A 25,753-nucleotide genomic window follows, 5' to 3' on the forward strand; every position below is an offset into this window, starting at 1 on the left:
CCTATTTTGTTAAAATTGTAAACTATTTCATAGATGTACAAAGAGGCAAAAGCCACTTTAGATTTCATGAATTGAGAATAGCTGAAATTAATAATTCTCGGACATACGATTATTTTTGATTCAAATGCTGTTCGGCATTAAGTGCAAAAAATAATAATATGCCTGAGAATTACACTTTTCCGAAGATGATAACAAAACGTTGGAAAAGTGTAAATTTTCGAAGATTGAAACGAAAAGTTTCAATTTTAACAAAATAGGGCTAGCTCTTGAAGAAAATTGATAGCTTGACAAAATTCGAAAATTAGGATTTTAATTAACTCTATTTTGAGCCTATGTTTCTTTTCTAATTTGTAAACTTCAGAAAATTGAATGTGAACCCAGCTCAAAATTGGGTTGATTAAAATTTATTATTACTTAGGATTAAATTTTGATACAGAAATATGGCGCATAATTATATCTAAACAGCGAATCAAACGGCCTTACTATGTAGTTCTGATGATTCCTTCACCGAGAAAAAAATTATTAAATTTGAGAGCTTGTATAAGATGCACAAGCAACAGTTAGTGTACTAATTTCTAATTCTGCAAATGACATAGTGCCCCAAAAATGCGCCAAATCTTATATAATCCTAATTATTGTTTACCATCTTTAATTTTTGATGCTTTGACAAATATCGAGGGAAAAAAAATTACCAATAATAAAACATAAAAATAGATATTTTTTATAAAATTCACCAGTATGGTTTCCATTCAAAATTCATTGAATAGATATTTGTATTTTCTGATGAAATTTCGATCAGTTTAGAAACCATGTCTCTAACATTTCTTGTTTCATCATCAACATCTCTGTCAATACCGAGCATTCTCCTGTCAATGTCATCGTATGGAATCATTTCGTTTTCAGGGAAAGAAACTTTCAATTGACTCATAATCAAAACTCTTTTTTCGCATAAAAATTCCATAATTTTTTCACACGAAAACTGGAACATTCCGAAAGGATTTGCTCCATCCATCAGATTCCGGACGCATTTTGTCATTCTGAACTTAACTTTTTCTTCTTTTGTTTTACTAAAGATTGATGAATAATCAATCAAACAAACATTTCCTGAATCTTTTTCTATCAGAATATTTCCAGGATTTCTGTCTTCGATTCTCATTACGTAGCATAACATAGAGTTACTTGCATAGCTCATTGTTATCTTATCTCCTGTCCTTACCCATTTAGAAACAGCAGGCATTGCTCTCCAAATGGATTCAAGCAATTCATCGCCCAAACTGTTTTCACTTAGTTTTTTGAAGATTTCGATATTTTGTATTTTATTTAATGTCGAAAATCTTGTCAATCCTAAGTGTTCATCAGCGATTTCTCGTTCATGTTTTCTCTTTGCAGAGAAAGAAGTCATGATTTCTTCAATTGTTTCGGTCATTCCGTTGATTTTTATCAATCCACAATCTTCGCAAAGTGGAAAGATTTTCGGACAAAATGGAGCGAAATCAACGAAACTTTCATCCTTAACAAACATAGATCTGATGACATCGACGAATATGGAGAACCTTTCATCGTCATAAAGATCATTAGCAAACAACAAAAATCGGAATTTCATTCCATCACCAACCATTTCAACAACTCTTTGGCGTTTTGGAGTTTGAAGAACATTTATTACTGGAGAAACTGATTCTATTAATGTTGTTGGTACTCCTGGAACACTTACACAGAAGGATCTCCATTTGACGTCTGTTTCTTTTTGGCTCAAAAACTGTCCTTTGTTGTTTTTACTCAAATAATTTCTCATTTTTTCGAGAATTTTGTCGATGTCAATAAATTTTTCTTGACTGTCACTGTTCATCAAATTAAGGATGGTCCGAACATCAAATGTTACGTCATCAGGAATGTCATCTTTGATGAGGTTTTCTAATTCAGAAATGTTTCGTTTTATGGCAATTTCTGAATTTTGATCTTTCAACAATTTTTCAACAATTTTTTCTGCCTTTTCTTTTTTGGAAGAAGATTTCATTTTCAAGAGATTTATCAATGATCCTGCATCGACATTTATCTTGTAATTCTTCTCAGAACTGTTGCAAAGATTCAACAAAATCTCCGAAACTTCTTTCACGTGAATTTTCGAACGCAAAGGAAAAACAACTTTCTGGAAATCATAAGACAGCCTCGTGATGACAATCTTCGCAATAGACCTGCAACTGGACTTGTCTTTCGACAACAAATCAACAAATCTTGGTAACAATTTTACCAAAAATTCTGATTTGAATTTTGTCAAATCAATTCTTTGAGCAGTTTTGTCATCCAAGAAAGTAACAAGCCAAGTAAACAAACTCATGCTTGGCAAACTTGGACAATGCAAAAGTGAAGTGATACATTGAAAAGCAATGTCACTTTTATTGTCACTTTTATTGTCACTTTTTACATCTTTATTATCATGATTTTCTTGTATTAAGAGTAACTGCATCAGACTGAATCCGTAGTTGAAATAAGCTCTTTTGTTTGTTTTGTCGTTTTCAATTGCAGAATTGAGAAGTTTACAATTCTTTTCAATTTCTTCTTTGTTTGTTAATAATCCTTGTCTTATTCTCCATGACGTGACAGTTCTGATTGTCTGCGCAATTATCATTGGACTTGGTTTGTTCGATGTCAAAAATTTTTGCCATTTTTGTAAAATGTCAGATTTCCAAATTGATTTAAAATCATTTTGAGCCGAATCTGGCATTTGTTTGATGATTGCTGGCAAATCCTTTGGTGATGATAAATAGCACTTTAACAGATATTCAATCTTGTTAAGAGCAATTTCTCTTTTTCCTTTCGCCCATTGAGATTTGATTCTTTCGAGGAAAATGTCATGTGACAAACTTTCTTTCGCAATTCTCTTGTGAATTCCACTGAGAATATTCCATTGTCTGTCTTTCCTCAATGCAACAGCCATCTTCAAATTGACATCTGATATAAGGAGATCTTTAGGCTTCTCTTCTTTCGCAGGAAGTTTCGGAATTCCTTCATATGTCGTTAAATTTTCTGATGGTTTAAATTCTGACATTTTATTTTTGGCATTTGTCATGTAAAAACTACTTAATTTTGACATTTTGTCAGGAGAATAATTCTTCATTGGCTGTTTCGGAGATTTCGCTAATGGTGATGTTTTTTCTTTTGTCAAATTTTGGCAAAATGACAAATTTTGTGTCAAATTTGACAATCCAACTTTTGATGTTGTTTGAAAAGTACAAACAATAGGGGAATTAGCAATTTCTGGTTCATCAATTTGTTTTGTTGTGAAAGAAGTCCTTGACAAGTTTTGTCTTGCCTTTGCGAAAGGAGAAATAATTATTTGGTCATCGGAATAATCAGAAGATTTTTCTTCTTCTGTTTTTTCTGAAGATTTTTCTTCTTCTTCTTTTGTTTCTTCTTCATTTGATTTATCTGTTTTCAAGAGATTTCTTATATCAGATAATTCTCTCCAGTCTCTTCCCTTTCCTCTGAAATTATTAAGATGTCTTGTCCAAATCATATTTAGGTGTTTCATGTTATTATCCGTGTTCTGTTTAATTTTAATGACATCGGATAATTCAGACAAATGTTGTCCGTATATTAAATAACGAAGAGCCATGTGAACATTTGTTCCTGAATAAATTTCCCTGTTTTGAACGAGATGTTTGAATTTATTCATTATACAAATTTTCGCTTCTTCGTATTTTCCTTCTTTTATCAAAACAATGATCCGAACAAAGCCAATTCGTAGGGATTCGCTCTTAGGAAAATACTTCAAAAGATTATCTGCAATGTCAAGTTGGTTATCATAATAAAATGATGAACAAAAAGCAGAACTCGTCAAAGATTTATCGTTATCGTCCATTTTTTCGAATTTATTATATAATTCGCGGACTTCATCCCATCTTTCCATGAAAGAAATTGTTCTTATGACGTTTGGAAGAGAATTTTCGTTTTCGTAGATTTTCAAGGATCCTTCGAAATCCAAAACTCTTTCTCTCCAATACGCCAATCTCATTGGAGGCAAATTGTTGTTGGACATGTCAAGAATACCCCTGATTGTCATCATACGGCCCATTTTGTACATTTTGTCTAACATCGGCTCTAAATCCATCTCGGAATTATTAATAAATAATCGTCGCCAATAAAAAATTGATCTCCAAGGGGAACTTGAGTTCTCTGCGAGTTTCTTGTCTTCAATAATGTGATTGTAGCCAAGCATTTCAAGTAAATCAATGATTTTGTAGATACTGGAGTTGATTTTTTGGCCTAATGAAAAACAATCGTTTAATTGTTTCAGAAAAACTTCTTTTTGGTCAGATGAAGTGTTCAGAAAACAACTAAGAAAGGCAATAGGAAGGATTTTGCCTCGTAAATACTCTGAATCAATGATGAGTTTTTGGGAATCGCGGATAACGTTGTTTGGAGACCTTGTTACTGTCTTGTTACTCAAATCAATCTGCCAACTGGTCAAACTGGTCGTCAAAGGTGACTTAACTTCAGAAAAAACTGTATTAGTAGGATTATTGTTCTTAAATGAGCTTGCAACTTGGTTCGTTGTGAGATTCTTAACATGCATGAACTGCGGTTCGACTTTTGCCTTCTTTTGTTTGACGAAATCCGGAATTCCGTTCAACATTCTTTGTTCTGGAGTCATTTTGAGCAAAATATCGAGGTTTTCGTCAACAATGCTGGCATTTTTGATGACAATCTTGGCTTGTTCGTCTGTTATTCCTTTAAATAAAATCAAAGAATATAATAATTGCAAACAGAGCTCTCTGGTCCATGGTATCAAGTAATTGACTATTCTCCACATACTCGATCCGAAATACGATGCAACAACGCTGTTTTGCAGAATTCTGCACATTTCTCGCACAACAATCTTTGGATTGATGTGAATGCAGCTTTCGCAGGCCTTTATGAATAAATGTAAAGGCTGGTTTTGGTATAAAACGCTGAAAGCAAGCAATTTAAAATGAGATTTGTAGTTTCCGCTTTGATGATTAATAACTAAGTTAATTGCATCAAAGAATATTGGTGGCATGTATGGCGATAAGCTGGAATTCAGGACATATGATAAAGAAATACAACATTCTGTTGCATTTTTCGATGTCAAGTACTTTCTGATCAAAATACAGATCTGTTCCGCATACTCATCCATTCTGTGGCCAATTATCAATGTTATTTCTGATAAAATTGAGAACAAATGCTCAATTTGTTCGATAGTTGACTTCTTTAATGCTAGAATGATGCTCGGAATGATCTTCTGAGTGTACTTTATGGCTGCATTAGGCTCATAACGATATGCAGACTTAACAACATCGAAAACTGAGGGAGGATGAGAATCAATATTCTTTGTAATGGCATCTAGCAAAGCATTGATAACGAAATCCTTCTTATCGACATCAACGAAAGCAAATGTCGCATCAGATACTTCTTGATAGTTCGGCAATGAGCAAACTCCCGCATTTCCGAATAATTTCATGATTTTAATCGCGAGTTTCTCATTGAGAGTTGTAGAAAGGATCTTAAATAATCTGTTCGTTAACGGAGGGAATCGATTCGAGAATGTATCTTCGATCGGAATATGAATTATATTTCTTCTGAGGCAATTAACGCAAGAAATGAGCACAATGTCTTTAGTTTTGGTGTTTATGATCATTCCACCTATAATTTCGAAGATTACATCAGCATAAGATTCCATAAAAGGTGACAAAATTTTCAAAGTTTTGATTAAATTACAATCTCTTTCATCTATGTGGCTAGAGTACAAAGAACCGAATATCTCGCCTCGCAGTGATGGTTTCCGCTCGCATGGTGGAATTAAGTTCTCATCTTCGACAAAATAGTCTAAATTATGCGAAAAAACAGATCCTCTACTCAAAAACAACAAACAGAACTGAGCTAGCTGCGGGATAAATGGTTGGTATTTGTCTACAACTAGTTTGGCGATGATTGGAAACAGTTTCGAATAGTTTGCGATCTCAATAAAATTTTTCATTCCGGAAAACGTTTCAAGGCATTGAGAAACGAACCTGAAAAGTTCGGGATAGAAGAGTATAGGATTTTGCGATGCCGCTTCTTCAACAAATTTAAGCGCAGCAAGCTTTACATCGACATCTGCATCATTTAATAGTTGAGCAGTGCTTCTTGACTCTAATATCTCGTCTGTAATACTTAATCTCTTGATTGCAGCCAATCTTACGCGCGCTGATGTATCAAATAACGCAATTCTGAGTAAATATGGATTTGATATCCCGACGCCGTTCTGTTTGATCGCTTTTGCTGCGGCAACTCTTATTGTCTCGTTATCGCTATGCAATAAATTGAGGATTTGGTCGATTAGCTGCGTTTCTGTCTTATTAAAAATTACATGACCGAAATACTTCGCAATTCTGAGTGCTGTAATAGTGTTAGCTTCTGATGTAGGTTGTGATAATTGCGATAAACAGAATTGAGAGAGTTTTGGATGAACTGTAAATCGATATTCCATATTATTTCTTAATAAGTTGAGATATTCCTTAGAAAACGTTGGATCGTGAACGATAATGAATCTGTTATGATAAAATGGGAATTTCTTGCAGATAACTGATACTAAACCATATAAAAATGGAGTATCAATTTTTCCATTGAGAATTTTAACGTTTTCTAGTTCTGGAGGATGATTATTCGGCAATTTTTCCATAATAGATATCAATAATGGATTTGATGTAAATAATAAACTTAAAAATAAATAATAAAAATGGCATTTGTTGTAATCAATGAGATTTAGCCTTGATAAGTTGTAAAGGAACTCTACAATAGAATCTGCCATTGATTTGTTAACTTGGTTCATTAAGACTTTTAAAATTGGTTCTGTATTTGTAAAATAATTAAATTCGAAGAAGAAACCTGTAACTCTGAGAGCTCCTTTGAACTTATTTGGATCTTGTGAATTGAGTTGTTCTATACAGAAGTTAAACCATCGATCTAAATCCTTCGGTTTTTGACTCATAAGATGATGCTTCAAAACCGAGAGCGTAATGTGTTGCAATTCTTTATCATCACAAAAGGTAGCATGCATAATTTGAGGAAAAGCTTGAGTTACGAATCCATTTACTAATTGATCAGCATAACCATATGCATTGTGCAAAATACATAGACTAGAGTAGAATAGTTGATCTGTTAAAGGCTTTTCTAGCCATTTTGGAACTTCTGACACGATCGAATGAAAAAAGTCGATATTTTCTGTAGAATCTTCAGCAAGCCACCAAAGTACTCTAGTAGCAACACGTGCTATACATCTTTTTGGATGTGAAACGAAGTTGTTTACGATCGGAACTAAAATCTGAATCGAAGTAAAATCATGATGATAATGATAGTATACAGATAAGTGCATTAAACCTTTCAAAATAGATAGAGGATCAACAAATTCTTTATGATCATTTGCAATTTCAAGCCAGTTATCGACAAATTCTTTAAGTTCTTCATCTGTTTGATTTAATATTGTTTTATCTATTTCTTTTATAATTCTCCGCCTGCTCTGCTTCCATCGAGAAAATTCATCCGTATTATCTGATAGAGGTTCATAAGGCAGAGCTCCCTTAGTAGGGAGCATAAATTTTTGACATGTAAATTTTTTCATAGTTTACAAACAAAATTTCTAGGAAAAGTCGGAATCTAATAGGATAATGCTTATAACCCAAACTACTGAAATTGCTTTATAATCGGGTGAAAAAATTGAATGTATATGCAAAATCTTTCAATAAATTGTATAATGATATTAAATTGAAGGCTGCAACAGCATAAATCGGCCATTTTACTACTATGTATGCATAACTTAGACAACTCTGAAAGTAGATCAAGTAAACAATTAGGAAAAATTTCCAAATTAATTAACAATTCGCATGATAAGATAATATTTGGATTAGTTATATCCAGGAAAGCATAGTGGTAATCGGATTTTAAAGCATTTCTACCTTCTGTGTTTGGAATAAGAAAAAATCGGTTTTGCTCACAAATTTTCCCGCCTAATTTTATATGTTACGGGGACAATTGTATAATATTTATCTCATACAATGATAATTGTATTCTTGGAAAAATCTTTATATAAATTTATTGTTGATGACTCAATTGAATGATATTGACTTTGACGTTAGCGAAATTTCATCAATTGAGGACCATTTCACATTCGTTGAAAATATTGGCAAAGGAACGTACGCCACGGTGTCAAAATGTATAGATAAAGCCACAAATAAACCGGTTGCTTTAAAAGCAATCAAAAAGGTTACAGATGAAGACGGATTCACTAAAACAACACTTCGAGAAATTCGCTTGCTTCAAAAATTAAACCACGAAAACATCGTTAAATTGCAAAAAGTTTTAATTTGCAAAGGCACAATTTATCTTGTTTTAGAATATTGTCAATATGATTTAAGTGCTCTTCTTCATCGCAAAAACGCACCTCATCTTTCAGAACGTTTCATAAAATGCATACAATTTCAACTTATGGTTTGCTTACGATATCTTGACACGCAAAGGGTTATCCACCGCGATTTAAAGCCAGCCAATTTATTTATTACTGAAAATAATGTTCTCAAATTGGGAGATTTTGGCTTAGCTCGAGATATAATGTTAAATAAGCGCTTCACATCAAAGGTTATTACTCAGTGGTATCGTCCTCCAGAACTTCTCTTCGGATGCTCTGAATATGGAATTGAAGTCGATATCTGGTCGGCTGCTTGCATATTTTATGAGATCATCACAAAGAAGCCTCTGTTTTATACACAAGATACTAATAATGAGCTTGCACAATTAATTAGAATTTTCAAAATTTGCGGTATGTCAGAAGAATCACGTTTTATGGGATATGATCTTTGGAGAATGATACAACCACACTTATCGCAATTTCCTCCACCATCAAACCTCAAAATTTACTTAGAAAAAACAATTCCTAAAAATTACCACGAGATTATTAACCTTCTGCTCGCAATGCTTCGCTTTAATCCTAAAAAGCGTCCTACTCCTTCTGCTATTCTTGACCAATACTTCACACACGCTGATATTAATTACATTGAATACCTCGATCCATATCAATTGGATAAACTTACTCTTCCGGAGATGCATGGCAGTTCAAGTAAAAGCGATAGAGAGAAAGAAAAAGAAGCCGAACAGCAAAAACAACTTCCCAGCCAAAATGAAGAAGCTGAAAAGCATAAATCAGAAAGCCAACCAAAGGAAGATATTAAGCGCCCAGAGAAACCTGAATTACAGTAATTCAAATTATATTTTTTGTTATTTAGAGTAAAATATTACATTTCTGTCTTTAAATCACCATATTTATTTGGTTTGCTTTGTTCAAATTCTCAATACCTTTGGAATTAGTTTAATTTTCAATGAGAATGAAGATTATAATTTTTTTGACAAGTAAACTAAATAATTTGTAAATGAGAGCATATTGTCAGAAAAAAATTAGATATGACTTTACCACATAATTTATCAACATTTTGGTCACAAATTGTTCCAGCTGGAAAGGATGCGTTTTTAGAAGGTCCAAATGATAAAGTTATTACGATTACAAACGCTGTTATTCCAGATGTTCAAAATGATACTCCAAAAGAAGCAGTAAGATTATTTGCAACTGTTAACACTCTTAGATTAGATGAAGAAGAGGAAGAGAAAGCTGAAGAATCCACAAATGATAAAGAAGACAATTTTTATATCACTGATGAAACATTAATTGCATCTCTTGTTCCATTTACACACGAAAATCAAGAATTGTCAATTGTATTTACAACAGCAAATATCGTTAAATTCCATAACAAAGGCAAATTAGATGTTCATCTTTCTGGTTATATTGTTGATTATTATGATGATAACTTCGACGAGTACGAATATGTAGACGAGGAGGAAGAAGCTGCAGAAAAAAAAGAAGAAGAACCAGAAAATCCAGATGAGCCTTTAACTCCAGATTTAATACAAAACAGACTTGCAAAAGCTGCAAAGGCTATGGGACCAAGACAAATTCAAAAGAAAAAGCAGAATAAAGGTAACAAACACAAGAGGAAACATCGTAATGAAGAAGAAGAATCCAAAGAAAAAGCTGAAGAGTGATTCTAACCTGTAAAAATATTTTATTGCTACTAAAATCTTTATTTTTCTATTCATCTCTACCAAAAAATTATAAAAATATAAATTTTGAAATTTGATTAGGATGGAATTATTATAAATATTACATTCTCTTATCTATGAATCCTTAGCAGATATAATGATTTCTTATGTAAATTAAATAATAACGCGTGGAGCAAACTATAAGATTGAAAACGAAGTTGTGATTTTGTTGAGCTTGAAGAAACACCATTTACATAACATTCATCTAAGATAGACATTCCTATCAAAACTTACATAAAAATATTCTTAATACTAAGCATCATAGTTTCATATTCTTAATACAAAACAGCATCTGCATGAAATTTATAGTTCAATGTTAACATTGGTTCTAACATCTTTAAAGCAATGTTTTATCATTCTCATTGGTGTTAAAATCGCTTAAATATCGATATCGATAATCACATGAAAAATAATCAAGATACTTGATAGTACTAAAGTTTACAAGTAATATTATTAAATTATAAAAGCTAATCTGTTTGTTGATCTTGTGATTGATCGGCAGGAGCTTCATTTCCTTCTTCAGGATCAAAATCTGTTGAAAATCCATATTTTCTGCGTAAATGGAGAAAAGTTCTATAAACTGGAGTAATTATTTCTCCTGATGCATCAACTTCTGCATCATCTTCCTCAGCAGATTCTTCATCATCAAAGAAGTCTTCTTCTGGTTGTTCAAAATGATAAGAATCCTCATCATCTTGTCTTAAAAAGCCAAAAACTCTCATAATATACTCTATCATTGATATTTCTTCAGCGTCATATGTACTTTCATAATATCCTTCAATGAGTGCATCAAAAAATTCTTGATTAAATATTTCACCTAATGAAACGTAACTTCCTTCTCCAACCTTATGAACAACTAAGCAAAATATAGCCTTAATAATATATTTTCTAATTTCTAATTCATTCAAGAAGTCCGTTGCAAAATCAAGAAATCCAAATCTAATAATTGTCATTCCAACACAAGGAATATATAATTCTCTCATTATTATAATAGATAATAACTTAATTGCGCTAACTCTTATTGAATAAGATGCTGTTTGCGCATAATTTATTAAAGAATCAACTAAACCTCGCTTGAAAGCACTAATTGTATTACGAGGACCCATACTAATAATAACTACTGCTGCATTAAATATTTCTGTGATCATTTCTGGAGTATTGTTAAAGATTTGGAGATTTAAAATATATGGCCAAAAGAAATCAGCGGCATAGCCCAATTCTTCTATTGTACATAACATCTCTACGGACTTTAAAAGCTTAATTTGAAATTCTGAGCTCAGATTTCTTATAATATCTAATAAATTAAAATCTGGATTTTCATTGTGAATCTTTTGCAATATATACACTGCAGCTTCTGTGGATACGGCTATTATACTATATAAAACATCTATAATTGATGAACTAAGTATCTTTGTTCCAACAATATGTTCAATAACAAAATCTGAAATAATTTGTAGTCTTTCAATTGGTAAATATGGTGTAGTAATGATGCATGTAACAAGCAAATGATTTGCAGCAATCCAATAAAAAGGATCTTTCTTTTCATCGTATGTATTTATGATAAATGTTTCAATTATATCAGTACTTATGAAAATATCTCTGGCTTGTGAATTTCCTGATATGATATTTGATATTAGTTCAAGTGGCATGTTCTGTCTCTTTACTTGAGGTAAAACTTCGTCTATTAAAATGTTGAAATATTCTTCATTTGCTAGTAATTCTGTATTGAAGCCATCGCTTGCTGCTATAAAATTCAAAACTCTTAGTGCATCTGGAAAAGTAATCCGAAAATCATAATTTAAGAATAATTCCTTAAAAAACATATGGAAGCCAATGTTTTCTAGTTCATCAAATGGAATTTCTTCAAGTCCTGTAACAATATCGAAAAGAATTGCTAAATTTGAATAAACAGATCTAAGATCTTTTGCTTGAAATGCTTCGCAACAAGCTTGGAAGCATTCAAAAAACGCCTGAACAGGATATACTTTAGTAGCTGAAGGTTCATCTACATCTGTTGTCCGAAATTCTCCATAGCCAGTGTTATCTTCTTCACGAATCATTTTGGACTAAATACATAAAGACAGTTTTAATGATATGAATAGTCATATAAATCAAAAATAAATATATTGACTAAGTATTAATGATTGATTTTAATTATTCATCGATTTGCAATTTCAAATTTAGTTATTTTGCTAATGTTGCAATATAAAAAATCATTTATTTTAGTAATCCATTTTATTTATTAAAATATCAGCCTAAAATCTAGTTTTTTATTTTATCTTCACAAACGAAATTTTTGCCGATAGAATGGCGGAGTGGAATGAGCCCCGCTTCTCTTTTTATAAGAAATCTGAACAGCTCACCCATTACTATGGTGATAATTTATTCCCTGTTGTTGCAAGTTCTTCAGATAATCACTTTATTTTACTGACAGATACAAATGAACTATATACATACGGTGAATCTCATGCACAATCATCAGATAATATCATAAATACGAATAACATGCTTAAAAAAGTCGATTTACCAGAACATTCGAGAATTCTTGATATAAGTTGCGGAAATCATTTTTCAATTTTACTTCACGAATGCAATTCAATATCTATTCTTACTGAAGATTCATCTGAACTTGTTCCAAACCCCGAATCTCCAAGAGGACTTTCTTCAAATCTCGAACTCTTCGCTTTTGCTGCAGGATTATCGGATATTTACCTTTACGAAAGCGCAAAATCATTCAAGAAGGCTACAATTCCAGATGATAAAATAATTACAACTGCTGTTACTGATTTTGGCTTGTTTGTACTTTCAATTCAAGGAAAACTCTATTATTCATCAACCAAGGAACTCCAATTCAAGCCTGTTGAGATCAATTTCACTACACAATCGATTTTTAATCTTACATGTGGTATTATTGCAGTTTCAGCAGATAACCGTGTTTACATGATTGAAGACAATCTTAAAGTCCGCGAAATTATCGCACCATACGGTACCCATATCGTTGAAGCCGCATTCTTTGGTTTCTTATACTGCTTAGACGCGACAGGCAGAGTACTTACAGCGAACACAAATTCAACACGTCCTGTTCTGATGCTGAATAGCCAGCTCAGTACCTACAATGTTTCATGCATGACGGCATCTCATCTTGCATTGATACTTTTCAGGGGCGAAAACCCATCATCGCCACTTGGAATCCCTCCTCCTGAGCATACATTCCTAAATAACGTCGATGCAACAATAGATGGCCACAAATTACTTCTTGCATGCGATTCTTACGTTTTCCTTTCAAACAGGAGAGTCACAATGAACGATTTTACAGATATTATACGCGGTGGAGCCAAAATAGAATACGGTCCCAACTCATTACGAATTTATTACACAGATGAATCGAGATTGATCGGCGTAGATACAGATTTCAAGACATCATTCTCATTTAACTTCCTTCCAGGCGATGTTGTAGAGACAGATGATGGCCAAAGAAGCACAGTTGTCGGAATATCAGATGATAGAGTCTGGGTTGAGCCATTTTCCAACACAAGATTGGTCTATTGTGCATCAGATCCTCGTAGACTGTCTATTGTCACAAGAAAAGACCACAACGTCGAAAGATTAATTGTCGATGGCGTCGCAGCATCAGTTGACAGAACTCCTTCCTTCTGCGAATTCCTCAAACTCGGTGCATCACTCGGAGATCTCTTAAGAATCCCAGAACGAGGTGCATGTGAGTTTATTGGTGTTTTAAGTTGCAGATTAGTCATGAAAGATTTTGCAACAAATTCTTTGTTTTCTATTCCATCTTTGAGGCTTGAAACTCTTCGAACATTTGTCGACAAGGACAAGAAGAGACGCATTGTCACTCCTGATGGTATAGTTGATGTCTCCGTCTACAGCAAAGGAATGATTTTCCAATGCACAGACAGAGTTTTGACTCCAATGGGTATCGGAACGGTTATCGGTTATAAAGGTGACAAAATTTATGTTCAAACCGATGAAATGCGAATTGCCGATATAGGTGGAGCACCATTTTCTGTTATTGACTTAAGTTTAGTTCGAAGAACAGCTTCTGTTGCGAGAAAAACATTCAAACTCAAAGACGGAGATTCTATTTTGTTGAGTGTTTCAACAGATGACAGAGTTTACAATCTGATGGCCGGAGACAGAGTTCTCGAGCATGATACAAGAGGAAGAATCGCCGGAGTATCAAATAAGAAGCTCTACGTATTAAGAGATGGAAAGAAATATGTGGAACAAATAGAAGACGCGGAATTATTGTTCAGAGCGGATATAAATGGTGGAGAATGTTGTGAGACATATGAAGTTGGTTCTCCTGCACTTGGAATGTCCGCGTTGATACCTGATGATGTAGTTAGGTTCGAAGGAGATGATGCAATGTACGCATTTAAAGGAATTGCAAGGTCTGGACCTTTGTTTGTAAGAAGGGATACATTGGAAATGTTCTCAACATCGTTCTCTGCTTTGCTAACACCTAGCTCTTATACTTTAATAGAAAGAAGAGCAATTCCAAAGAATTAATTTTTATTTTATTTTTTTATTGTCATATTTATCTTATTATTTTAAAAAAGAAATTTATTAATAATTACATTGGAAAGTTTTATTATTAATGAGCAATAGACGGATCATGTTTGCAGAATAGAAACGTTTCCAAATTGGGAGGGTTCAAATTGAGTTTTGAGGAGATTTGTAAATTCTATCGTACTCATTTGTGAGAATTGGGGGGTTTTTACATTAAAATATTTTTGTCTCTTGAAGCCAAAATAGCCCAAAGAGATTTTATTGTTTTCGTTTGCATTCTAAATAAGCTTGTCCAGAATCTCCAAAATAAAAAGAATCACCGCCACGAATCTCCGGATTTGGCGATTTTTAGGAATTTTTATCAACTCCGCCGGATTTTGGATTTTTAAAATTATCGCCGTTTTTCTAAGTATTTTTTAATTATTTAAAATATCGCCGTTTTTCCATTAATTTTGAATATATTTGTGATATTTACACGGATACATTATAATGATAGTGCTTTAAAGACATAAACAGATAAATGTGCAAAAAAATAAGAAAGAAAAAAAGAGCCCTTTTGGAATTGATTACCTCTAACTATAAATTGATGTGCAATTTGGCCGAGGGCGATTTATCGCCCGAGGCCCGAATTTTTTTGAAAGAATCTCCGGTTCTGGCGAAAAATCACCGGTCCGACAAGCTTATTCTAAAATCTATCATTAGATCGACATCTGAACCTATGAGCAATTTTTGAACCCGAAAAATTTGGAAATGTTATTAAATTTCATAAAAATATATTCGCTTGCAAATAAATTTGGCTTATCATATGGTAATAATATCTTTATTTGATGACTCGCATTTTTTTTCAGAGTTATGGGTACACTGAATTCCGAACACTTAGTCATAATTTTTAAGGTTAACAGAAAAATAAATGTATATAAATATTTTTGATATATGAAAAACATATTGTCTATAATATCAATTTTAGGAAAACGTGCCATTTTTTGAATGAAAAATCAATTACAAAATCGATTTTTATTCAAAATGCTCATCTTTCCTAGAATGCCGATTTTACTAAAATTTAGCGCATTTGAATTTCATTCAAAAATGTCACTTTTTCGTAAAATCGCAAATTTTTTGAACGACTATTTTTTATCAAAATTGAATTAAGATAAATTTTTGCCAGATATAATTCTATGATTATTATACTCTTCATATTGTCTCATTTTTCTTTAATTGAATAATCACCACAAAAGACGATCAAATTGGGAACTTTAATAATAATTTGGATTTTGGATATAATAAATTGCAAATTTGCGCCATCATGTTTTAATAAGTCAATATGTATATTGAAAAGTTCTGATATTAGAGTAACTGTGATATTAGCAAATATGATGTATAGAACATTATTTTATCAAGTAAAAATATCAAAACTTGAATGAAAATAACAGTAATCAATTATTGACGCCAAGTCGCATCATAATTTATGATTAAGTGAAAGCATATTTCAATATGATGTTCTTTCTTATGGTCAAAGACTTCCCCAACCCGCCAAACCAGTGCTCATTCAAGAGTAATGACAATCAAGGAATGGTAAAATATTACGTAAATTCTGACCACAAAGATAATTCAACATCTTATTTTCATCATTCAAATAAAGATGATTGGACCACTCTTACAGGATCATTTTGTCCTAGGGAATCAAGGAATTATCATATTGTTGCAAGAGCGACTTCAAATCTTGCATCTTCATTTAATTATGATCAAGTATATATTAAGAAAGGTTTTGGATGGGGTTTTTGCGAGAAAGATTACGGAAATCTTTATTTATATGCTAATAGATGCTATCCTTTCGTTGTGTCTGGAAATTCTGGAGTTTCTCCAAATTGCCATGGTTTAATGGATGACAACATAATTGACTCATCAAAAGCTGTTATCATGGATTGTTTAACAGATGATTGTCTCCCAGGTTTCTATACGGATACATGCGAAAAGAAGAATGATGCTTTTTGCAATAATAACGGATCTCCAGAATATGGAAGAACATCTGATGGTCTTGGATGCTATTGTGATAGATTTAACGATAATATTTTCTGTGAAGATACAACACAATTCGCTTTTGAAGAAGGAAGAAGAGGAGTTCAATTCATTTCAAAATATAATGATAATCTCATATCAACATCAGAAGTTTTTGAGAACTTTGATATGATAGAGATGAGTGAATCCTATTCAAAAGTCATTATAGAATCAACATTATTTGTTCCACATATACAGATCTTCAGTTCCTTTTACAGTCAACACCTGAAAGCAAACTGTTCATTGATGACAATGAAATAAATGGAAGTAGTCTTTCTGATGTATTTGCATGTGAAGACGAACCTAAATCAAGTTACATCGAAAGTTCCAGACAATATTTCGAAAGAGGAAACCATACACTAAGAATAGAAATGAATCCTGGTTGCGCTATTCATGATCAAACCATATCATTGAAGTGGAAATTCTATAGATGGCATAGAAATCCAAATCCTAATGAGTTCAATTATGAATCAATCCCTTCAAGATACTTAGGATTGCCTCAATAATTTTTGTTTTGTTTATTAAACTGCTATTCTAATCAATTTAATGTTTTCATATAAATCAAATATAGCTTTAATACCTCGAAGTAAATCATGATAAAGGTTCTGACTTCGATAAAGCAGGTGCAAGTCCAGTTTTTGATGTTTTCATATATGATACTGATAAAGATGAGTGTGTAGCTGCTAGACTACCAGAGAAAAAGATCCTTCAACAATAGCTGTCACCGAAAATGGAGCTTTTTTAGTTTTGAACAATAATCTGGCCCGCCAATTATTAATTGATTGTGATGCTTCTGATTATTTCAAGCGTCCTCTGAGTGTTTCCTTTGCAACGAACGAAGAAAACTCTCTTGTTGCATGCGCACATTCAACAAGAATAACTGTTTTTGACTTCGACCAAGAAATGAAATCAATTGTGAAGTCAGAGAAAATTTACACCTTTCTGGCAGTTTTTCTGATACCACTTTTTAAAATGGCTGCTATTATATTATCGGCAGGAATGATGGCATCATTATAATACTCAAGAGACTCTCTGATGAATGGAAAATCAAGTCTTTGTACCAAATTCCTGGTGGAGCAAAAAAATGCCTCTTATTTTTATTTTTTTATTTTTTATTTTTTAAAACAAATTGAGAAGGCGGGGCCCGTACGATATAAATCGAAGGCAGCTTATTAACAAAAAACATATTAATATAGTTATTCCAAGTGTTGTGAAGACATTTTTATCAAGATTGGTCATATCACCATCATCTATCGATCTAAGCTTCAGCTCATCTGCACCACTTTCAAATCGGTTGTATTTGTATTGATATTCATCTTTATCTAATGAGATAATTTTAACAACTGGAATTTCGATATATTTATCAACCAGTTTACAGAATAGCTTTTCATAAGACATATTCAATCCAAGTATTCTGAAGAACTTATATAAAATTTGACCAAATTGACCTGTCAAAAAATTGAATACTATCGAATTTTTTTTATTAAATAAAACCACGCGCGTATCAGCGCCATCGTACTCAATCTGTTCTTTCTTAGGTAACACTTGCTGTTGCAAATGCTGAGAAAAGTCTTTGAATTTTTCATTTGCCTCATCATTTAATATGTATTTTTCTTTCAACAGAAAAATAACTACTTCATTTTCAACATTTGAAAATTGTGAAGGTTCTAATTTCCATGATCCATAGTTAAAGTTATGCCTTTCGTTTATTTTTTGAGGAAAAATAAGTGAAGCTCTAAACCAAACACGATCTACTTTAAAACAAGAAATTAAGGTATTCTACATTGTTTGTGTTGAGTAACATATTGTAGAAACCCTTTTGACTGGGTACCAAAGACATCAGTAACAATCTAAAATATATTAAGAATAAAATTAGTGCTGGTAAAAAAGTTAGAGATTCACTGTCCATTGATTTTTTGAAAATTTAATAAATATGTCACTTTGAGCTTATCGTCTTTAGATTGAATTTTTGAGATACGCCTAAGGAAATCGCTTAGAGAAAAATTTGAGGACCTGGTCAAATAATTTTCGAAATTCTGGTGACGCGTAATGTGTCAAAAATGATTTGTAAAGTGTCAAAAATAATAGGGTTATTTTAGAGTGGAAAAAAGTAAAAAAAGACGATCAAAATTCTCTCAATTTCCCACTTTTTTTACTTTTAATATTTTGCCTGATAAACGAATAATTCTTTAATTATGGCATAGGCTGTTTGTGTTTTAATGAAACTAATATATCTATGCCAATTTTGAACAAGTCTGTAATGTGAATGCATAATTATTCAATTGTCCCGTACCCTGAAAATTATAAAGCCTAAGGGTCTGCTGCAACTATAGAGGGATTGTTCACTTTTTTTTAATTTTAATTTTGAGAGTTATAAAACCATCATGAGATTGAGAGTTACATAACTAAAATTAAAAGAAATATTGGAAAATTAAACTTCCTATTCAATTTCTATCGTCACCATATGGTTCTCTAGGTTGGTTCAAAATGCTTTTTGAAATTTTCTAAAATTTGAAGAAGTCTTTCATCTGATGAATCCTCAAGTTCATCAAATGTATCATTTTGATCAAAAGTTTCATATATTCTAGTTAGAAAATCATTATTTTGCATTATATTAATTGCATCATCTAAGATATTAATGATTGAAATTGTGTACTCAATATTTTGTAAACTAATTAGTTCACAAAGGTCATTTATAAGGGAAGGATTGAAAAATTTATCAATAAATTGTGAAGATTTTGTCTGTGTTACTGAATTTGAAATTTTTATCATTGATGGTTTCGATTTAATATCACATTCAGAATATGCATTATTAAATGTTTCATAAGGGAAAGTATCTATTAATATTTTTAGTGATTCTTGATTCGAATTTTCAATTAAATTACAGATTGCTAATATTGAGTCTTCAGTAGGATAATGTTCAAATATAAAGAATATTTTCTCAATAAGTTCACGCGATGAATGAATTGTTGAAAAATTTGAAAAAAGTGTAATGCGACTAAGTAATAATAAACCAGAATTACGGAGATCTAAATCCGAATCTTCTATGTAACTCATCAAATTTTGGAAAAATCCAGAAATACCTAATAATTCTCCTGATATATCGACATTTCTTTCAATAAATGCTGCTAAAATTTGAGCACCATAACCAGACCAAAATGGTCCTGCTTGTAAGAATGATGATACTGCGCATTCACTAAAAAATTGAATTGGATCAAAATTTGTTTCATTCCAATTTGATTTAACAACGCGAACTATAGTTTGTATTTGGCATTGATTGAATTTTGAATCTTCTGAATAGTTGGTTCTCAAAAACTCTAATATTTTTGTGTTTAAAATTGCATTTTGAAATTCTGGAATTGAAGTTTCACAAATATAACAGAAACATGAACAAGCATTTTGAAATGATTCATAATCGCTATTGGTACTTTGCAATATGATTTTTTCTAATATTTGAAAGAAATCACTTTCAATAATTGGATTCAAACAGTTCAATTGCGATGTGACTTGAAAAATCAGATTAAATATAATGAGACATTGTCTTTGAAATAAAATGTTACGAAACATTTCTATAAATGTGAAAACAATTTTTTCATCAAATGAAAGAATTAAGTTTGGATCAGATATTAAGTATTTTATAAGGTTCATAGCAGAAATAAATGTAGACGGTGGTTCATTTTCGTTTAATTCTTGGAATGCTTGTTGAATTTCTGATTGTGTAAAAGTAATTTTGTTTTCATGAAAGCTAACAATTTCGGCACTCCTAAATAAGTAATGGAAATCAAATACAGCGCTTGTTTTTTCATCTTTTGGTATCATCGGTTCTTTATAATCCATTATGAATATTTGTCAATTTTAAACGATATAAATATTTTTATCATTGTCCAATCATCATATTATATATATCTATTTTTGAATTGTGTCATTTTTATCAAATTGAAAAATGAAGAGATCAGCGACAGCAGCATATGCATGGGAAAAGAATGAACAACAACAACTTCAAAATGAAGATACTGGAACCCCAGATACTGGAAAACGTGAATGGCGTGAAAATCAAGTTAGAGAATCATTGGCCACAATCCTTTTACTACCAGGTTTCCTTTCTTATCAATCAATGGGTCTTGGACAACCAGAAATTGTTGTTAAAACGAATTTAATTGATAAAATGGTTCAACCTTGTGGACCTGCACCACCAGCACCTGTTGATGACATGATCAAACGAGCAAAAGAAGCTCTTGCACAATAATTAGAATACGATTATAATATATTTCATAGATTATTACAAAATTATCGATAATTATTTTCTCAATTCCGAAATTTGATAAGTGTTATCTTTCCGCATAGAAAAATCATTAGTTATCGAGTAATGTTAGAGTAATGCAATAGAATATTTGTTTAATATTCAACTTTTTTTACTTCTTCGACTTCCTCGTCTACGAAGATTGATGACAATGCACAAAATATCTGGAAAGATTCATATTATATCTTTGTCCCTCAATTTCGAAATAATTTATTAAATTTAATTTTATTGTACTTTGATTAATTAAAAAATTGTTATGATTTCTATTATTTAGATGCGTCGATCTTAATATTTTTAATACTAATCATTGTTTCATAGAAATAATATAATGATCGATGAATCAAAGAGATATTCTTCTAAATTAACCTCTGATATCAACAGAAGTTTCTATATAATGTCAATGTTAATATAATCGTACGTCAATTCGATAAATTTTGAAAAAAATATTTTTGTCAGATAGTTTCATTGATAAACAATTAAGTAATACGATGTAAATTTACAAAAATTGTTTAGAACAATATAAACATAAAAAATACTAAAAAATTAAAATAATTTCTATTGATTTGAAAGAGATTGTACGAATCTCTTGAAGTCAGCATCATTATTGTAGTCATTTGGTTGATTCTTCAGCTTAGAAAATGCTTCCTGAGCTTGACTAATTGGCAAGAAATTAAATCTTCTCTTTTGAGCAGCTCTGAGTTCTTCTCCCCATGCGTAATATTTCTTTAAGCTTAAAAACTCAACCTTTCCTTCGATTGTGAACTCTCTAATGCCATCTTTGATACCACTTGCAGCAGAAGTGAAGAAATTCTTGTAAATCATGAAGAAAGGCATTGTTGGTGCAGATGTTGCCAACGCTGTCTTATAGAGATTCAACAATTTCTCGAATCTGCCGTTGATTGAATTCAAATTCAGATTCAAGAAGTCCTTGAGCTTAGAATCAGGCATGGCTCTTGCCAAATCATCCAACTGGAACGGAGTTGTCGTTGGAAGAAGCAAAGCCATCATACAATTGTATGATTGGATGTCATAACATTCTTTCGCGACTCTTATGAAGTAAACAAGGATGTCCATGTAGCTGAAACCTTTTGGTGGATACGTAAGCCACATAGTAACATTCGATGCAATAATATCAAAAGAATCTTGAAGGAATTTTATGTTTGGAAAGACTTCTGTTGCACGATTCCAGTCTTGGATGTATGTAAATTCGCATGGCTCAATCTTTAAGAACCTTTCTTGTGTATATAAAGTGTATTGTCTCGCAAATTCTCTCGGAGTAAGACAGAGAAGGGAGAATGGGCCAACAAACAGGGAGAACGGGTTTTCTCCAAGATCTGGTGTAGGAGAAATGTCGTAGTTTATTGGTTCTGGAGGTGGTAATGGTTCATAAAATTTTTCTGAGAGAGAAATGTATTTGCTGCGTAATTCGGTATTAACAAATGACTTAATGGTAGATATGAGTCTGGAATCCATGATTGGTTTGGAGTTCCTGTACCATTGGAGGAAGAAATTAAATGTATTTTCGACAGCATGTTCGTTTTCTGAAAAAGCGATCTGGAATCTTTCTTGTAATTTCGAAAATACAACTAATGGTTCACAAATTGTGACGTACGGATAAGAAAAGATGTCAATAAATTCAGGAGTACGTGTTGGAGAGTCAGTTGTGCAAATCCAAATGATCTGGTTGAGAGAGTATACTGTGTATTTGGGAGTTGTCATTGGCTGATCGTTGTACCTGTCTTCAAGAAGAGGTTTTCCGTAATAAAGAGTTGGATTTGAACCAATAATCTTTGCAATTTCTGGTTGTAGTGTATTCTTTGCATTTTGCTCTTTTTCTATTGGAGTAGTGCCGGGCATTGTCAGATTCCAGAACTTTTCGGCGTTTAAAACTCCGCGTTGAAGAATGATCATAAGTTGAGAGTGATCAAGATTATCTGGTATATTGGAAAGCATATCCCATTCAGAGCATAGCGATGATTGTGTTTCCATTAAACCAAGTGTTCTTAAATGCTGAGAAACAAGTGAAAGTAGTTCGGTGTGATCAATTAGCCTGTCATCTGGGAGATAAAGTCGTCCGAATTCTATAGCTCTGTCAAGAGGTAAAACTCTATCACGTAATTCTTTAATTTCTGGATGTTCATTTAAAAGTTTTGCAACCCATTTCGAACGATCGACTTTTGTATCACTGAAATACTTTTCTCTAATTGAATCGTATTCCAGTGAAATCGGAAGCGGAATTCTTTGAATTTTCTCTTCATCATTAGATTGATCTAAAAGAGGTGATACACCGCTTGGACTTCCAAAAGGGAATGTTTTGGAAATAGCATCACCAGTATCAAAGGAACTGGATTTAAACGAAGACGATGACATTTCTGGAAAAGTGACAGATTTTATAAGAATTGATTCTCGATTTTTGGATATTATTACGACTATTAACTCAGTAACAGTTTTATTTCATATTTTTACCGATTTCATTGACATATTAGTTAATTAATCTGATTTTGTATTGGCGCAATGTTGTGCATGCATCTATCCAACCAATAATTTGTCATGAAAGTCTATTTAATGACTATATTCAGTGTGTATATGTAGAAATCGAAGTTTGGAGAAAATCCCCAAATACAATCTATTACTTTAAACTTCTGAATCAATACTCTCTTAATCCAGATAAATTGTGGATATCATGTGATGTTTTTGAGAAAATATAATCGATATATAGTTGAAATCCACAAATACAATCTTATATTTTAAACTTTAGAAACACATTCAATTAATCCAGAAAATTTCCAGATAAATAGTGTATATCATGTGATGTTTTTGGGAATATAATTTTGGGAAAAAAAATTAGAAAAACTTAACGCACAAATACAAACATTTATAAATATATTACTCAAAAATCTCGGAAACAAGAGTTGTTTCTCTGATTTTGTCAAAGAAATCATGGGCCAAAGCTTCTGTAGCTGTTGGGCGGAGTTCAGGATCTATTGTAAGTAGCTTGAACATCAAATCCAGAAGTTTCGAATCGTAGAGCTGGAAATTTGCTGGATCAAGAGAATATAAAAGATCTTTTGTTGGATTTTCGTGTAAATCATTGGGATTTAGCTTCCTAGGATATGGAATCTTTGCTCGTTCAACGATATCTACTATTTGCTTTTTTCCGAAAAATTGCGAAATAAGGACCAAAATTTCACTTCCAGTCTTAGCTTTCCAAGGGATTCGTCCATTTGTCAAAATATCTAATATCAAAATACCGACAGCCCAAATATCGCATCCAAATCCGTAATTTGGATCTTCTAGAAGCATTTCTGGCGATCTGCAAAGTCTTGAGCCGGCTTTAACAAGCATTTTACCTTCGATAACGCGACCGCCACATCCCCAGTCAATTAACTTGACTACAGACAGATCTTTTGAAGCCATTATATTTGCTATTTTAAGATCTCGATGAACTATACCATGTTTGTGAGCAGCTTGCAAAGCTACAAGCAGTCCATACACTAGTTTTCTGATCTCGTCAACAGTGATGTACGCAAATAAATCATCTAATGGATATGAATGTATTAATTCAAAAACAAGTACTGTAACATCATCACGATGAACATCATAAAGTTGTACAATATTTGGTTCGCCATTAAGTTCTTGCAATAGTGAGATTTCGTTATTTATTAATTGTTTATCACCTCTTTCTAAAACTTTAATTGCACAAGGAAGTTGATTTCGATACCAACCTTGATAAACATGCGAGAAATGACCATCTCCTATGCATTTTCCAAATTTTAGATCACTATAACTCGGAAGAGTTGTAGGAACGTGTCTATTACCATATAAAGAACGATGTATTTTCTTTTTCTCTTTTTCTTTAACAGTTTTAGTAACTTCTTCGCTTGATGATTCTGGATGTGACATAAGAAAAAAAAATTATGAAAAAAATTTTTGCCATAATAATGTTTATAATTTACAAATGTCAAAAAAATTTATTACTGGTTCAGTAATCACTTTATATAAGTAAAAGAACAATTTTATTTTTACAACTGTATGAATATAGGTATGGTTACTTCTTATCGAAGCTTTTAATTAGATTATCTAAATCTATTTGTAATTGTTGGGCATCTTTGATCCATTTTTCTGTTTCTGTCCTCGGTCTGTTATCGAATTTGGACTTGAACCAATCAGAAAGAATTTTTGTGGATATAAACAATATAGAGTTATCCTTAAAATTATTGAAAACGTATTTCCAAACTTCATTGACATCATTTCCGAAGTCTTGCATCTTTTTGTATCTGTCCTTAATTAAATTTTCTTTAATTTTCTTCAGTGTTAGCTTGCATCTGTTTTCTGCCTCGCGATCTGCGTTTGTTGGGCGCATAATTGTTAAGCCCGCACCAAGATAATCATGAAATGGATATGAAAGCTTATTTTTCATTAGCTCTGATAATAAATCTAAGCACCATTTCTTTTGAAATTGATTCATTGAAGAATGAATCAATTTTTGACATTTGACATATTTTTGACAAAATGGCAGAAACTAAAAATTTACATACGATTCTGAAGTAAAACATTCTTTTTTGATAAATAAATGTATATTTATTTTTCAGTCATGATCAATCACACATTCTGGAGATGGAATGGATCCAACCAAATGTCGCATTACATTTTACAACATCTTTTTCCTTTGAATAAAGTGAATTATGATGTGTTTATAAATATCAAGAAAATTTTATGAAGTGT

The 25,753-nt window shown here is 32.1% G+C and overlaps 10 protein-coding genes across 10 annotated transcripts; 5 read left to right on the top strand and 5 right to left on the bottom strand.

Moving 5' to 3' along the window:
* Positions 1-542: 542 nt before the first annotated feature.
* TVAGG3_0934980 (ataxia telangiectasia mutated (ATM) -related family) lies at positions 543-7,591 on the bottom strand (the record flags this gene model as incomplete). The annotated part of the gene is made up of 1 exon (XM_001329744.1): positions 731-7,591. The coding sequence occupies one exon, from the start codon at positions 7,589-7,591 to the stop codon at positions 731-733; it is 6,861 nt and encodes a 2,286-aa protein (XP_001329779.1).
* Positions 7,592-8,097: 506 nt separating this feature from the next.
* On the top strand, positions 8,098-9,249 carry TVAGG3_0934990 (STKc CDK like domain-containing protein; the record flags this gene model as incomplete). Its single annotated transcript, XM_001329743.1, has 1 exon — positions 8,098-9,249. The coding sequence occupies one exon, from the start codon at positions 8,098-8,100 to the stop codon at positions 9,247-9,249; it is 1,152 nt and encodes a 383-aa protein (XP_001329778.1).
* A 179-nt stretch (positions 9,250-9,428) lies between these two features.
* TVAGG3_0935000 (32 kDa heat shock protein-related family) lies at positions 9,429-10,140 on the top strand (the record flags this gene model as incomplete). Its single annotated transcript, XM_001329742.1, has 1 exon — positions 9,451-10,086. The coding sequence occupies one exon, from the start codon at positions 9,451-9,453 to the stop codon at positions 10,084-10,086; it is 636 nt and encodes a 211-aa protein (XP_001329777.1).
* Positions 10,141-10,574: 434 nt separating this feature from the next.
* TVAGG3_0935010 (armadillo (ARM) repeat-containing protein family) lies at positions 10,575-12,353 on the bottom strand (the record flags this gene model as incomplete). Its single annotated transcript, XM_001329741.1, has 1 exon — positions 10,611-12,203. One exon carries the CDS (start codon positions 12,201-12,203, stop codon positions 10,611-10,613), a length of 1,593 nt encoding a protein of 530 aa, XP_001329776.1.
* An 85-nt stretch (positions 12,354-12,438) lies between these two features.
* Positions 12,439-14,731, top strand: TVAGG3_0935020 (ubiquitin-protein transferase protein; the record flags this gene model as incomplete). The annotated part of the gene is made up of 1 exon (XM_001329740.1): positions 12,451-14,673. One exon carries the CDS (start codon positions 12,451-12,453, stop codon positions 14,671-14,673), a length of 2,223 nt encoding a protein of 740 aa, XP_001329775.1.
* Positions 14,732-16,179: 1,448 nt separating this feature from the next.
* Positions 16,180-16,989, top strand: TVAGG3_0935030 (uncharacterized protein; the record flags this gene model as incomplete). Its single annotated transcript, XM_001329739.1, has 1 exon — positions 16,180-16,989. One exon carries the CDS (start codon positions 16,180-16,182, stop codon positions 16,987-16,989), a length of 810 nt encoding a protein of 269 aa, XP_001329774.1.
* Positions 16,990-18,254: 1,265 nt separating this feature from the next.
* Positions 18,255-21,220, top strand: TVAGG3_0935040 (mRNA splicing, via spliceosome; the record flags this gene model as incomplete). The annotated part of the gene is made up of 1 exon (XM_001329738.1): positions 20,672-20,974. The coding sequence occupies one exon, from the start codon at positions 20,672-20,674 to the stop codon at positions 20,972-20,974; it is 303 nt and encodes a 100-aa protein (XP_001329773.1).
* Positions 21,221-21,408: 188 nt separating this feature from the next.
* On the bottom strand, positions 21,409-23,398 carry TVAGG3_0935050 (guanyl-nucleotide exchange factor protein; the record flags this gene model as incomplete). The annotated part of the gene is made up of 1 exon (XM_001329737.1): positions 21,584-23,398. One exon carries the CDS (start codon positions 23,396-23,398, stop codon positions 21,584-21,586), a length of 1,815 nt encoding a protein of 604 aa, XP_001329772.1.
* A 516-nt stretch (positions 23,399-23,914) lies between these two features.
* On the bottom strand, positions 23,915-24,931 carry TVAGG3_0935060 (protein serine/threonine kinase protein; the record flags this gene model as incomplete). Its single annotated transcript, XM_001329736.1, has 1 exon — positions 23,915-24,931. The coding sequence occupies one exon, from the start codon at positions 24,929-24,931 to the stop codon at positions 23,915-23,917; it is 1,017 nt and encodes a 338-aa protein (XP_001329771.1).
* Positions 24,932-25,076: 145 nt separating this feature from the next.
* TVAGG3_0935070 (bromodomain family) lies at positions 25,077-25,448 on the bottom strand (the record flags this gene model as incomplete). The annotated part of the gene is made up of 1 exon (XM_001329735.1): positions 25,077-25,448. One exon carries the CDS (start codon positions 25,446-25,448, stop codon positions 25,077-25,079), a length of 372 nt encoding a protein of 123 aa, XP_001329770.1.
* Positions 25,449-25,753: the final 305 nt, after the last annotated feature.

The sequence above is a fragment of the Trichomonas vaginalis genome, chromosome I (genome assembly GCF_026262505.1).
Source record: "Trichomonas vaginalis G3 chromosome I, whole genome shotgun sequence".
NCBI classification, from domain to species: Eukaryota; Parabasalia; order Trichomonadida; family Trichomonadidae; genus Trichomonas; species Trichomonas vaginalis.